This window comes from Scardinius erythrophthalmus (genome assembly GCF_964197995.2).
Source record: "Scardinius erythrophthalmus genome assembly, chromosome: 23".
NCBI lineage: Eukaryota > Metazoa > Chordata > Actinopteri > Cypriniformes > Leuciscidae > Scardinius > Scardinius erythrophthalmus.
Genome location: NC_138243.1, coordinates 3,989,947 through 4,006,500, shown reverse-complemented (window position 1 = coordinate 4,006,500; position 16,554 = coordinate 3,989,947). Strand labels below are relative to the sequence as shown.

The 16,554-nt window shown below is 39.5% G+C and overlaps 1 protein-coding gene across 10 annotated transcripts in view; it reads left to right on the top strand.

Annotated features, from left to right (window-relative positions):
• psd3l (pleckstrin and Sec7 domain containing 3, like) overlaps nt 1-16,554 on the top strand; it is a 132,714-nt gene that overhangs the window by 90,437 nt on the left and 25,723 nt on the right. The window contains exon 10 of one of the 10 annotated variants that reach the window (XM_081354299.1): nt 13,409-13,775. The exons of 8 other annotated variants lie outside the window; for them this stretch is intronic. In XM_081354299.1, the coding sequence (XP_081210425.1) occupies nt 13,409-13,639 (231 nt within the window). In that variant the 3' untranslated portion in view covers nt 13,640-13,775. Of the gene's footprint in view, nt 1-13,408; nt 13,807-16,554 lie in introns of those variants that run through there. One more of the 10 variants, XM_081354293.1, reaches the window with a different exon arrangement.

Below are 16,554 nucleotides of genomic sequence, written 5' to 3'. Positions count from 1 at the left end.
CATTAAACTCACCTTACTTTATACCCTCATTAAAGTGGCCCGGCTCAGTGTGACCTACAGGTCAATGGGCAGCGCACATGCAATTCAGATCTTGATCATTCAAGCATTGAGAAAGTTTCAGTCTAAACAATGTTTTGGCCACTTTCAGAATGACATCACAGAACTGGTTTTATTAGACATCAAGTGAAAGCATTACACTGTTGCTGAATGTCTACATGTGGCTCATAGTTGATGAAGACATGCATACGCGAAACACTATGCTTCTCAAAAATCTACAGGAGAGTGTCTGTATGCTCTATAAAAATAAAGCCCTTGAAACGGTGTGGACCTGCGTGTGTAGGATGAGGCGCTGGCGGCAGTCGAGCCCGTCTCAGAACACACACAGACGGGCAATCCACTGATGCTCAGAATAAACCACCGCTCGCTCGACCGGTTTATAGCGGGTACATGCCATAAAGCAGTGAGTGATGCAATCACACTCTAACAACACAATAAACCAGTGCATTTTTATGAATGTCACAGCTGCTGCCATTTCTCATGAGGAATATCATTTAATCAACACACTGCCATCAGGTCCTTGAGGTCAAAACAGTAGAGCATGGTGCTAACAAGGCCAAGGTCATGGGTCCGGTTCCCAGGGAATGCATTAACTGAACAGTTTTTTACAGCTTATATATATATATATACATATACAGATATACACACACACACACACACACACACACACACACACACACACACACACTCTACCGTTCAGTATCTTTTGCCCAAGACTGCATTATGTGATCAAAAATACAGTAAAAACAGTAACTGTGAAATATTATTACAATTTAAAATAACATTTCTATTTTAATATATTTTAAAACGTAATTTATTACTGTGATGGCAAAGCTTAATATTTCTTATTAATAAGTTTTTGCTTTTTTTGTGGAAACCATGATACGTTTAATTTTCCAGGATTCTTTGATGAATAGAAAGTATTCAAAAGAACAGCAGATTTTTAAAAATGTAAATATATATGCCAAATGCATACTAGGGGTGGTTAATCTGTCTGATTTCCCGATTCGATTCGATTACGATTATTGAAGTCCCGATTCGATTACAGTCGATTTTCGATTATTAACGATTCTCGATTAGCGATTATTGATTTTCCATTTCACAACAGTAAACGAAAATACACTACAAAGTGATTGCAGTATTAAAAAAAGTCAGCTGCTGAATTACTTAACTCTTTTATTGAGTAACAACAACTCAAAGCACTTTCTGTGTCGTGTAGTTATAACTTCAGAATTATTTGTGTGTAGCTTATGTTCTGTAGAACACAGAAATGAATACATCACATTGTGTTGTGACTCATCAAGTTGAACTAAACAATAACAAATAAATGAAAGGCTTATTTCCTTTTGGAAGTAGATCAGAACCAACATACTGTAGAAATTGGACAATTTTCTTCTAGAAAGACAAGGTGTTCAGGTGGAGGAAGACTGCAGGTTGCAGTCGAAACATGTCAAGGTAAAGAAAACGTTTTTTCTCCACCTGAACACCTTGTCTTTCTAGAAGAAAATTGTCCAACTAAATCATTAAGAAGACAAAATTAACATTTTTGAACAACTTACTGTAGCTTCAATTAGTAACATACAAAGCCACTCTTATACACAACTAAATAATAAAGAGTTATGACTTGAAATGTTTGCTGTATACTACAATCAAAAACAGCTTATACAAAAAAAGTGAATGAACATCTGCAAAGAGCACAGTCAAAATGTAACTTTTTGTGACTGAAATTGCACACATTTCAGTATAACGTACGTATAACAGATCGGTTTGCACAGTGTACTGATGTGAAAACTAAACAATACAGAAAGCAGCTCTCATACAAAAATACTAAATAGGTAACAATGAAATTGCCAATTTTACATACGTTAGCTTTTAACGAAGAAGGTGCCGTTCGAATTTGGCGCTCAGCCGTCATGAGTCTGTTATGTATGTGCGCGACTCTTTTATGTGCACGCCACAGACTGTCCGCGCCTTGCGCGTCCGCTTATAGTTCCGCCTTTTGCGTTCCGTCAATATTACGTTATTAGAAAAAATATATATATATATTTTTTTTTTTTTGAAAATCGATTTTTTGACATTTGTGAATCGATTCAGAATCGTCCACGTCCGCATCGCGATGCATCGAAGAATCGATTTTTCCCCCACCCCTACTGCATACATGTCAAATGTTAAAGGTGGTATCAGCGATTTCAGGCCCAAACATAAATGATCACATTCATCTAATATTTCGCTAGCTGCACGCCCCATAAGCATGCTGTCAAAAAACCGCGTCTCTCTAGGTAGCCTAGGCTCTGAGATCTGCACACAAAAACAGCTGTTTTCAGTCTGTTTGGCCAAACAATCAAAACCCAAACAAATAGTGTTCCAACTAATCACCGACAGGGGCGGGTGTTGTGAGGTTTTCGCGTGCAGCCGTCATAGGCAGCCGTGCACGAGCGCAAAACCTCACAACACCCGCCCCTGTCTGTGATTGGTTGGAACACTATTTGTTTGGGTTTTGAGTGATGTTGATACCAACTGTTTTTGTGTGCAGATCTCAGAGCCTAGGCTACCTAGAGAGACGCGTTTTTTTGACAGCATGCTTATGGGGCGTGCAGCTAGCGAAATATTAGATGAATGTGATCATTTATGTTTGGGCCTGAAATCGCTGATACCACCTTTAATGCCAAATGCTGCATCGTCTCTCTCGTGTGAAGAACGTGAGTTTTTTTTTTTATGATCCAGAATATTTGGGTATGTTGTAAAAACTGCTTTTAATTACATGGCTTAATGAGTGATTCATTAGTTCTTACTCAGATTAAGATGTAATAAATGTGAGCTTTATGAGTGGACCGATGAATGAGCAGTTTCGTCATTTTCGATAAATTTCATCAATTAATCTCATCAGCAAGAATATCAGTATTTCAGTAACGCTGTTCTCTGGAGGCGTTCACCTTCCACAATTAGATAAAGATCGCATTTAGATTTCTCAGAAAAACATTCAGCATATCAGTCCTCCTCGAGAAACCTCCTGAAGACAGTTAGTGCGTTCACATGCGAACCAGAAAGCCAGTTACAGTGAGAAAACCGCTTAAGAATGAAACGTTCACATCTACACGCTCTTTGCAAATGGCATGCGCTTGCATGACCACATAAGCACATTATGAGTCCTCCCTGGAAAGGAGACTGAAAAGCACAGAGCAGGAGACTCCAGAAGATTTACACGTAAACCAATAATTACAAAACTGAATCAGTAAGGCAGTGTTGTAAATCACGATGAACAGGCTTTCATCAACACTGGCGCTTCACGTGACATGCCATCAGTCCAACCAGACACAAGTAAAACGCATCAAGTGGCAAGTGCGAGTAATACGTTTCTGGCCAGCTTGCAACTTGTGCAGATTTATTTTATATACTTCTGTAGAAGTTAGCTTTCACTTTTTCTGCTGATAATGTATATTTGAATCCTCTTCAGTGGTGTAATAAAAACACTTTCTATATGCACGGGTTCATACCTCTGAACTCTTATCAGCCATAGAAGAACAAAAGCATCACAACATTGTGTTCTGTGATCCTGAAGAGCGAGCTCAAAGGTTTCTCCTCTGCTTGTGCAAAGCAGCCGTTGTCTAAAGATAGTCTCTGCGATTTTCCATCTAATATCCAGTAATTAATCTTTTGACCTTTGATTTAATGCTTTATTTTCAGACAGACGAGCTGTGCCACATTGCCTGCGTTTATAAACCTGATATCAGACAATCTTGCCGTGAAGACAAACAATCTCTATTAAATGACGCACTTGACACACTTCTGGACCAGCCGGGCGATCAGAATCATTTGGATCAGTTATTGATCTCACCAAATCAATGTGTTTATTAAAGCTTCTAACAAGATATTAAACTGTAGTGCAATAGAGACAACTACATAAGCCAGGAAGATACAATGGATGTCGTGTTGAAAAGGTTTGTGTTTCTGTTGAATTCATCGCAGGTCAAGAGCTTGGCCAGCACCTTCAGCATTATGTGTGTGTGTGTTGAGTTCAGCTTAAATAGGTCTGATAAGAATAGAAGCATCATACGTGTGTGTTGTAGAAGTGATCGGTGTCTGATTACACAGAGGCGTGCTGTCAATCATCTTTCTGTTTCAAAGCCAGACTTCAGGCAAATCCAAAGATCCAAGGGTCTTCAATATCCCCGGACTCGAACATTCAAACATTACCGCCGTTAATCCCCGTCAACTGGTCAACGCTTCAGCTTTCCGCAGTACATTATCCGTTTATATTCAGTATGGTACTGAATACTAAAATGAACAATTAAAAATGCCAACAAATATGAACTATGCCAACAAATATGAACTATTCCATCAAATATTAAATTAAACAAGCCATATTGCCTAAACAGGGATCAGATAAAAAGTAGTTTCATATGTATAGTTGCATACGTGTGCAAAAACAGTAGACAAATATATAGTCCAATAAAAACAAGATGTTCACATTTCCTGAAGAATGTAAGTGATGCCTGTGTAAATCGCCATGATGCGAGGGACTTCTCAAGTTGCATCCCAAATGACGCACTATGCACTTATGCATTATGTACTCAACTGTGTAGTGTATGATTTTAATACAGTAATTTTGTCATTCATCATGGAGTCTGAAGCCCCTCCCCCTGCTCTGTTACGTAAAGCGGTGGCAGTCGAGTGCTTCATCTGGGTGTTTAAAGTGTGCACTTTCTATGTGGGATTTTCAGTGTGAACACTACTCGCACTATTTATACTAAACAACGTCTTAATGACTGACCACAGTCAAGAGCTCAGAAGAGTCGGTGATATTCTGGGGTCGCATTTATAAACATGGCGTACGCTCAAAACGGGGCTGGAAGCGTGCATACGCCATTTCCCACGCAAAGGTTGTGATCAATTAAAAACAAACTTGACGGGATAATGTGCGCACCCGTAAGTAAACTCTGAGCCGTGCGCACCAACGTTTTGGATCAGTTTGGCGACACCGATGGTGATCTGAGGGACTGATGATGGAAAACCACTTTAGATCCTCATTATGAGTCCTAATCAGAAATACAGTGCATGCTCACAATAACAGTAAATAAAAGAATGAGTTAAACTGTTTTACGTCTGATATACACATTTAGATTAAATATGCCATTCTCATTAAGCACTTAAATTACAGACAGTAAAATCATTACAGAGAAGTTACAAAAAAAATGTATATTCTAATAAATAGAAATGCTTGTAGTGGATGCGATGCTTTTGAACACTTTTCCTGTGGCGTGCTGTGTTTTAATGTTTTAACTACAGCGAGGATTGCTCAGCACATGATAATAGCAGAACTCTTATCTGAGAAAATATTTTTGTGCAAATAGTGTTTAATAATGCACAATACGGTCTATGTGTTTCCATTAAAAATATAAAGCACTTAAAAATTGTGCTTTAAAAGATTGAGAAAAACTAAATTAATTTTAGCATTGTAATGTGACGGCACATTGGCACCTCATATTTGCCTAAGTCTGAATGTTGTTTTCCGTATGCTCTTTTTGATGTTTGACATACACTTTTAGTAAGGATCCTACACACAGTTTTATAAATGAGACCCCAGGCCTGTATCTTTGGACGGGGCTCAGAGTCTTCCTTACATGGTGGAGGATAAAGCTGAGCTCGTATAATACGTCCACTGAAGGATGACAGAGGGATCACATGACCTTTACAGACTGACACAATGCTGTCAGTGTGAATGCGTAATAATATTTCGAGCTTGGGATCAAACCCCTTAACTTAAGAATGAGCAGCTGTAATAAAGCAACACTAATCTGCAAACCAGGCTCAGCTATGGTTAACTTGTGTTAGTGACAAATACACAAATACATGGAAATATTCAGTGATGCTGTCCGTCTCAAGAACACAGTCATTAATCAGCAACATGAAACTTTAATGTGACTATAGTAGCAGCGAGGAAATATAGAGGCAATCAATTGTGACGTACGTGGCTGATCATCGTGACTCCACTACAAACAAGGCTTTAATCATAAACACAGAAACATTAAACCTGTAAATGATACTGAACAGTCCACCACCAAATCACAGTATGTGACTAGAGCAGATGAGAAATGAGATATTAGAAATATCAAAGCCGACTGCAGGAGACATGTGAGATATGAGAGATATGCTCCATGTGTACGGTGTGTGCCAATCAACTGGAGACACCAAGTCACACAGTTACAGACCTTCACAGTTTCAGACACTGAGGCTTTCAAGTTTATTTATGTCCACAGCCATAGTCCTTCAGAAGAGACGCTCTTAACAAGCCTCAGTGTTTCTGCCCTTAAATCAGTGGAAAATGCCTCCTTACAAGAACTCTTGAAGAGAAAACCTTATTAAATAGTTTGGCATGCTCTTCTAATATTTTAAAGGACAAAATAATATTTTAAAGGACATTAACAAAACGGTTTCAGTGCTTAATAAAGCGATAAGCCTTGTGACGGCGAGGTTTACTGTGAATTTAAAACAGTGTTATTAAGCCTGATGAGGAGCGGAGTGAAACCTCTTTAGCTGTTCTCTGGAAACCTCAGCTTCACAGAGCTTATTGCATTTACAAATCGGTTAATCAATAAAAAGATTAATATTTTCTGCAGTGGCACAGTAATACTGATGTCATGAGGTCACAGGTGTGTGTTTGAGCGCGGCTCAGCCAATCAGAATCAAGGACCAGAACTATCTTTTTATAATAACATGTGAAAAAATTGCAAAATGTAATCTGCAATGTAGTGGGATAAAACCAACAACATGCATGTAGAGCAGCCAGAGAGGACACGTGCAGAGCTTCATGACTGAGTGTCAAGGGCAGTACGGCTACAAATATCAGGCCTTTTTAGCACAGGCTGTAAAACGTCATGCGGTGCGACTCCCTAAACACTTAGGGGTCATGACGTTACTGTTTTGTAGTACATTGCTTGATGCTCATGTCTAAAGATTTCTGCACAAAATACAGTTTACGAATGTGCAAAGCATGCTTCTTTTCCACGCTCACCCTGATCCTCTGTCAGGAACACTGGATTGAGTGCTCGTCTCCACTTGCCAGTGGCAGCAGGAAGGGAATGGCTTGGGTAAAGGCGTCTGCCAAATGCATAAATGTAAATGTAATGCTGGACGGGCTATGGAACCGATCAGTTAAAGTGGGAGTTGACGTGTGATGCTAATATCTGCCACAGTGGGACGGCGCAGTGCGGAGGATGTAGAAAACGAGTGATTTTAGCAGCTTTTTTAAATTTTTATTTAATTTTTTATAGTAGAATGACCTCTTATATGGCAGAATTTGTTTATTATTGATGTTTATCAATTACCAATTCAGACACATTTAAACAAAAAAAAAATTACCTATGCCTTTTAATATATTTAAAAGCTATATTCTAGGGGTGTCCCCGACTATGGATTTTCATAGTCGAATCAGAATCGTCAAGTCTTGCCTATAGTCGACTAATTGTCGAATCATGTGTATGGGGGTGGGGCTGGGGGCGGGGCTTTAACATTTCAAAGCCGCGATGCACAGAAAATCACACAAAGATATAGAAGAAAATGTATTAAAAACATTTTGGATCAATAAAACTAAGAAATAACATAAATAACTCCAGAAAGGCCACACTGCAGACAGGATTTGCATTTCACATGCAAATCAAATTAAATCGGCTAAATTACCTGTACGAGCAGGCTCTAAGTACAGCACAACATCGATGCACCGAAAAAATAAACAATTTACTAAATTAAATTAGAACAGAATATACCTTTCTAATAAATAAAAATACAAAACGAAATAAATCAGAATCAAGTCACAAGATGAGGAGAAAATGTGTGCAAAATGCCTAAAGTACAGGGGAACATATTCAAAACACAAGCCACAAATAGTTAGATTAGATAACCCTGACAAATCAATAAATAAAATAATAATAAAGAAATTATTAAAGTAACGATAGTAGCCAGAATTTTCAACTTTATAAATGCTAAACTCTATAAATGCTAAATGGAGTGGCAGTCTTTTTAGCTAAAAATGTTCACAGCGTCCAAAAATCAAATTAGAACCGGCTGAAAAGTTTTGAAATCACTTGTACCCGTATACCTGATCGAGAGAACAAATCCAGTCTTTCACTCTGCCTGTGTCCGTTGGAGTCTTTTGTGCGCACGGATAAAATACATTCAAAAACGTGAAAAGTCTCCTAAATCTCCTAAAATAGTTAAATTAAAATATTAGATTATGTAGGCCTAAAGAAAAATGCTTTACTATAGGAGGAACGCATTGCGTTCATATTCTGGGTTCATCTGCTTATCTGCACATAGTATGGTTTCTTAATAAAGTGTGTACTGTGTACATGCATTAAGCCACGTTAAAGTGCCTTTTAAGCGTTTAAAAAGCTTTTTTCACGTTAAGCATTTTAGAATGTCCCGTGGAAAACCAACTTGTTAACATTGGCCGACAGAAGTGCGATCATGGTTTTCCTGATGCTAAATCCAGCCTTGGAGAATATCCTTTCTGATGGTGTACATCCACACTTTAGATTTTCTTATCCCAGACATTGTTAAAGATTTAAATCCTTGCCGCCAAGACGACTCTGTCGGTCACGGATTGAAAGTGAAACTTAAATCTGTCACGGGGTGTTTGAATTTATTCACGCACGTTAAAAAATATTTATTAAAAGCTTCTTTCTTTGCACATTTTTATATTCAGCATTATCATAATAGGCTGAATATTAACGTATTGACAGAAAACTGGTAGTTCTATGTTAAATCAGACATTGAGCGCCCTCATATAGCCAAAGTGGCATGATCCTCATTTCATAACACCTCTGCGAAGATTCGACCGTGAGATCGGTAGTCGAATCAGGCTCCTCCAATCGAAGCATCGAATCTTCGACTATTCGGGGTCACCCCTACTATATTCATGATCAGGTGTTGAGTCTTACAAAGAGAAGAGTACATTTCTAAAAACTACAAATAACTACTTTTGTTAGACATCCTGTCTGTTTTTAGTTATAAATAAATAAATAAATAAATAAATGGTGTCTTTCTGCATAATTCATGTAATTAATCGCTTAAGTTGATGGCCCCAAAATATATATAATATATCAGCCACTCTGCTATCAAGATACTGACACGTGAAATAAACCAAAATTATGGCTTAATTATACAAATAAGGCTGTGCAACCATTAATCGCGATTAATCGGATCCAAAATAAAAGTTTGTATGCATAATATGTGTGTGTGTACTGTGTATGATTATTTTGTATATATATAAATAAACACACACACATGCATGTGTATATTTAAGAATTTTTATTTATTTATATATAAAATATTTATAAATAATATAAATTGTATATATGTTGGTGTTATATATATACACATACATACATACATGCAAATATTTCTTAAATATATTCATGCATGTGTGTGTATTTATATATACAAAATAATCATACACAGTACACACACACATATTATGCATACAAACTTTTATTTTGGATGCGATTAATGGTTGCGATCTGCAGTGTCATCCGCTCCACGCTCTTCACCCTCACTGGTGGCAGATGCTCTAGAACCACACAGCTACACTCATACATGTATTTATAGATCAAATCAACACTTTATATCCCGCCTCTAGTCCCAAATTACATTCAAATGTCAAGTTGTTGTTGTTTTTAGAAGTAGAATGCGCATTAGCTAATCTGGCCTTAAACATGTTTGTTTCTTTCTGTACAAGTTGAAGCACAAAATATCTTAGCATTGTAATCTTAGGAAGTCGCTGGCCAAGGTCGTTATGAATATGAAATGACTTGATGGTCATTGCCACATCACTGTTCATTTACAAAGTTCATATAACTCAACTTTGTTGCATTGCCAGAGGTTGTTGTTGCTCACGTCTCCTCAGAACACAGACTTCCATGGCTGTGTCTCTGTAGATCAGTGTCAGTGTGAACGCCTTTAATGAGAGCACAGGAAGGCTGATGCGCTGAGTGACATGGCGTCAGTACCAACACAGTCCAACATTCACACTTGTCAGGCACTCAATGCAAAAAACAATTGGCTTTAATGAGTGAGTAAAAATACAGAGACGCTCAAGAATCTTGTTTTTGTGTTTTTACTTAAAGATATCGGAATTACCTTCCGAAAAAGGGGGTTTATCTCCGGCACATCAGTCAGAGAAAGTAGACCTGTCGGCCTGAGGTCATGCTACTGTAAAAACATGGTCCTGCGTCGTGATGTCAGGATGTGTTCGTCATTTGAATATCCCCACCTCCACTACATAAGGTTCACTAGGACTTAAGAGAGCGTGAGCGGCCACGGTCTCACTCGTGGTTTACCTTTAACCAATTGAAAGATCAAGGTATTACAAATATACAGTTACAAATATGCATTTGCTGTGAAAAACTTCTGTCATGCCTTCAGGTTTTTTATAATTCAATACAAAATGGTAGTAAAGTGGATTTAAATGAGATCATGGTTTATTAGTTCACTTCCCTTACAGGGGTCATGAAATGGAGAATCAAATGTTCTTGATATTTACACATATATCAGATTTTGATTTGCCAATATATTTATGATTAAGAATTGTGATTTATCACATATATCTGCGTTTAATGAGTTAATTTATTCACAATCCTACAACATACTTAAATACAGTTATACATGTTTTCCAACTTTGTTTTTATAATTAATTGTATTCTATTTTTAACTAATTGTAATTATTGTTTAATACTTTGTGTTGATTATTTCCGTGTAACTCTTATATGTGATTCTGCAAGGCGTGAAGCATTACTGTAGTTATGATGATGCGATGAGCTCCTCCATCTTGTGCGAGGGACTGGAGTGTGTTGCTCTGCTTCACTGTGGGGAACAGATGGACACGATGATGCATCAGCCCGTTGGCTCACTCCTCACATTAAGGCATATTGTCTGGCAAGTGACCATAACGTCTTAAGCAACCCGATGACAAACCTGCTGAGAATAAAATTAACAAAACCTCTCGAAGTGCTCTGTCTTCTGCATTATCTGCACAATATATTGTCCACATGAACTAATGAAGTAGGATATACATTTCAGTCCTCGGGTCATAAATCTTCTTCTGACTCAAACTCAACTAGGACTGGTTTGGATGTTCTGAAGATGCTAAACTTGAGGGAGATTGAGCAGATTGCATAAATGAGGAATAAACTTGGATCTTCCTTTTTGTTATCATTAATTATTTTCCATCTACCCTTCCATCCATCCATCCGTTCACCCTTCCGTCCATCCATCCATCTGTCCGTCGATCCATCCATCCATCCATCTGTCCATCCATTCCTCCATCCATCTACCCTTCCGTCCATCCATCCATCCATCTACCCTTCCGTCCGTCCGTCCGTCCGTCCATCCATCCATCCATCCATCCATCTGTCCGTCCATCCATCCATTCCTCCATCCATCTACCCTTCCGTCCATCCATCCATCCATCTACCCTTCCGTCCGTCCGTCCGTCCGTCCATCCATCCATCCATCCATCCATCCATCTGTCCGTCCATCCATCCATTCCTCCATCTATCTACCCTTCCGTCCATCTACCCTTCCATCCATCCATCCGTTCACCCTTCCGTCCGTCCATCCATCCATCTGTCCGTCCATCCATCCATTCCTCCATCCATCCACCATTCCATCCATCCATCCATTTGTCTGTCCGTCCATCCATCCATTCCTCCATCCATCCATCCATCCATCCATCTACCCTTCCACCCATCCATCCATCTACCCTTCCATCCATCCGTTCATCCATCCATCCACCATTCCGTCCATCCATTCGTTCACCCATCATCCATCCATCCATCCATCCGCCTGTCTGTCTGTCCATCCATCCATTCGTTCCTCCATCCATCCATCCATCCATCCGTCCATCCTTCCGTCCATCCATCCGTTCACCAATCCGTTCACCCATCCATCAATCCGTCTGTCTGTCCACCCATCCATCCGTCCATCCTTCCGTCCATCCATCCGTTCACCAATCCGTTCACCCATCCATCAATCCGTCTGTCTGTCCACCCATCCATCCGTTCCTCCATCCATCCATCCGTTCCTCCATCCATCCGTCTTTATTGTGATCGTGGTCTGTCTGTCAGTACCACAGTGCCTGAGCTGTAGTGCAGAGGACATCATCTGTTCTGCAGAATACTGTAGGGCTGAAATAAAGTTGCTCAGCACATTAAACAGAGTAAACCATCATTCACACATATATTATCCCCATAACATGCCTGTGCTGTATGTTTCTATAGAAAGAATGATGCCAAGACATGTTTGCCTACAGTGCATTTGTGTTGTAAGCATCACTCCAGAACTGACATCACTGCCTGCTGTTCATGATCTGCACAAGCTGAGCGACCGGTGTGAGTTTAATCACACTGATGATCTGCTCCAGATCTACATTGAGTCATTTTTCCCCATTATCCATTTGTCCAGTAGTATTTTCTGTTAATTGGTCACTGCAGACTCCATCCATCATGGTTCGGACACTGTAGTCCAACTTATTTACATAGTAAGTAAACTACAGTCAGTAGTGATGAACACTGAGGGGAAATATTTTCCTCTTAAAGAGAATCGTAAACGTGGCGGATGGCAGTTCAGCTTCTTGTAGTTTTCACACAAATTGAGTTATTCCTCCAAAGTGTCTATTGTAGCAACCTTTTAAACTTGACTGTCAGCCAATCGGATTAGAGCTTGTGCCTTTTTTTTTTTTTACATCTGAAACTTAAATGATTAAACCTGCCTGCTCATAATTTGTTTTATTCCAGCCAGTCATGGTGTGTTTACAGAGCATTAGTATGCGCTTTGAACGCTTTGAATTATAGATTCAGATGAAATCAAACTGAGGTGATGGATTTCTCACAGTAGATCTGTGAATTGCTGCCTAAGGCAAGGCATGTTTGGAAGAATCTGCCTCATTATTCCAGAGCTGTTTTTAATATTATTATCATAAACCACCTCAAGACACCAAGAGTTGTGGGTGAAAGTCTTATTGCGTTCAAAAGTAGAATCTTATTTGGCTGCTTCTCCAATAAACTGCATTATTACCATGCATAGTGTGTGCATGCCTCCGGGCAGCGCTGCGCTGTCGCCTGGCCTGTGATCATGTGAGCGAGAGCTGATCTCAGCCAGTGCTGGTGTCTTCTGCTGAACATCTGTGAGCAGGACCAGGATGGCCTGTGTTCTCGGGGTCTGTTGGGCAGCCCGCGTCGGCTGTGTGAAATGTAAATGAATCGATCTCAACATTGGCTCACTTCAGAATGGGAGGAGCACCTCCTCTCCCCTTCTCTCTCTCTCTCTCTCTCTCTCTGTGTCTCTCTCACTCTACCAGTCACTGACGTGTTGCTTCAGGGAAACTATCGCTCTGTATCCACACACTCCGGCGAGCGATGCGGGAGAAAGCAGCTTCGCTCGAGTCTTGAAGGCAGGGACGTGTGTGTGTTGCTCGTCTGTTGGTTTCACTCTTCTCCACTCCGCTGCCTCCTCACACGCTCGATTCCTCTCTCGCTCCGCTCCACGCGCGTGTGTGTGTGTGTGTGAGGGCTCTAAGCGCCGGAGATGATCGGGGTGAACAGTGTTCAGGGCACGGGGAAGGTCCGCATGCGGCCCGGCGGGTCCGTGAAGTACGGCAGGGAGGAGTCGCTCAGGCGTCAGCCCCAGCACCGCTCCAAGTCCCTCAAAGTGTCCAATTCTGCCGAATTCAACACCGGACTGCCCAAGAAGGAGAAGGTAACCAGCCTGACATTTGCTGTGGTGTTTGTGTGCCTGGAATGGAGATGATTTCTTGGGCATTGTGATGCATATTAACATAATCCCTGTGGTTATTGGACTGGTGTTTTTGTGATCAGTGACATGCAGCTGTTCTCCTGCACGCGCACTAACGCTCTTCATAGCGCTGTTATGAGTGCAGCTCTGGTGGTGTAGTTCAGTGTGGTGTGATTGTGTCTGCAGCACTGGACGCAATACTTGCACTCAACAAAACACTGCATTTCCCTCTGGACGAGACGTGTCTGTGTTCTTACTCTGGATTTATGTCTGTACCTGAAGCCAACGTGATAGATGGCTTTCTTGCTGTTATTGAATGACATGCATGCTGTTGTTAACATCTGTTATTGTGACCGCATTAACGTGTCACCTTGACCCGGGTTAACAGCGTCTCTGCTTTATTGGTCACTGTGTTTGATTTATGATTCGCAGATATGGTTCATGCCAGCGTAACCCGCTCCCTCTTTCACACCCGTGTGTTTTCTGTTCGGTCGGATGTGTGTGATGTGTGTGTCGTCCTGCGGGCGGCATCCCGCTGCCACTGACACACAGCTCATGTGAGAGGAACATGGCTTTGTGTTTGTACACACATGAACATTGACACTTCTCACTTTGGGTGAACTAACATGGAAAAATTACTACACACGCATATAGTAAACAGCTGTGGTTATTGTTTGTGCATTGGCTGCAATTCCTTTAAAGAAAACTGATGATTTAGCTGGATTTAGAGGCTTAAGTGATGCGAGTTGGAGCATATTGGATTTTATGGGCATATTTGACCATTTTTTTACTGTATAGCTTTTGTTAAATAATCACTGGTTCAGATTTGTTTGAGTGTATGTATATATACACGCACACAAACTGTAATATTATAATATTATTAAATATATTTAAGATTTTATAATTGTGTTTAATTGTATTTAGAATAGATTTTATATAATCTTTAGCATTTTCCTCCTTTAGACGTATAGTACAGTATAGAGTTGGCAGGAAGCAATGTGGGAGACAGCGAGAGGCGATGAGATCGGAAACCACCGTGAGCCGAGCATCAGCTGTATGTTGAAGCGACGCCCACACGGCTATTGACTACGACAGATTTTTTTTAAACATGGTATTTCTATATTTTACATGCATCAGATCAATTTTTTTCAGTAATTTTAAGCTGAAGGCAGAAAGACAAAATAATATTTTTAAACGGGTTTCAATTCCTCCAGTACACTTAATCATTCAAACTCACGCTATTAGTTTGGTCTCAAACAAACACGTCAGTGTTTTGGAAACTCCACAATGTTTACACTCTTCCCGAAATCAGTCTACTTAGTTTTATTATTTAAATATAAAATATAGTTGACACTATTTTCTCATTTTGCTCATTTTCTTACCTAAAGTGCCTTACAGGACAATATGCATTATCCTTTGCGACTTAAAACCTTCCAGTTATCAGACTAGGCCACAACACCCCCTATTGCAACATGGGTAAAGCCGGGTTCACACTGGACGATTTTGCCCATGATTTGGCCGTCTGAGACTCATTTTGTGAAATAATCCTGAAAGATTCCTCGGATGCTTGGCCAAAATCTGATCGTGGACCAAAATCATTTTGACATGTTCACCGACAGCCGATTAATGACCATTGTGATCAAATCTGACCTCTGACCTATGAAGTTCTGCCTGTGTCTGAAGGTTTGAGGCTCAGTCCTGTCGTGTGACTTCTCCTGCGCCAGCCGTCAACTCAGAGACCAATAGGAGCGCAGAACCCGATGACGCAATTAGTGACACAACAAAAAACCAACACTGGCTGGAGACTGTTTTTGTCTGCTGGCCACCATTCCTGTCCCGCATGTAAACACTGCTCGCGTCACTGAATGTGTCGAGTCTTCATGTGTGTGTCAGCAAAAACTAATAAACTATTGAGCACACTCCGTTAAGAAAGGGAAATATAAATAAATAATTTAATTAAATCAATGGCTGGAGTGTAGCTTCAAGTATTTGTCAGTGAAGTAAACGCTGCTTCAGATTTTTCGTGTAATTATTCAAGTCAACAGGCATAAAGAACAAAGATATCAACTCTACGCAGTGAGTGCTCTCTGTTTCTTGCAAGTATTATTGTTTGATTAATGTTAGATATATCTAATGCAAAGACTGAATATTCTGACTAGTGCTAGGCAACAATTAATCATGTTTGTGTTTACATAATATATGTGTGTGTTTATAATTATTTTGTATACACACATATGCATGTATATATTTAAGAAAAATGTGTTATTTATATATAAAATATTTATATGCAATATAAATGATGAAAAAAAAATATAGACAGTATGCATGCAAATATTTCTTAAATATATACATGCATTTATTTAAGAAATATTTGCATGCATACTGTCTATATTTTTTTCATAGTTTATATTACATATAAATATTTTATATATAAATAACACATTTTTCTTAAATATATACATGCATATGTGTGTATTTACAGTATATATACAAAATAATTATACACAGTACACACACATATATTATGTAAACACAAACTTTTATTTTGTATGTGATTAATCATTGCCCAGCCCTAACTGTCACATTGCATGATCTACAACACTGAACTGGTTTGGCTTTGAAACCTCGCCACGACAGGCATTTTGAGCAAGAAGTGCATTTGATCGTTCACATCAGTGTTCACCGATCTTGTGTGCGCTTACAAATACATGC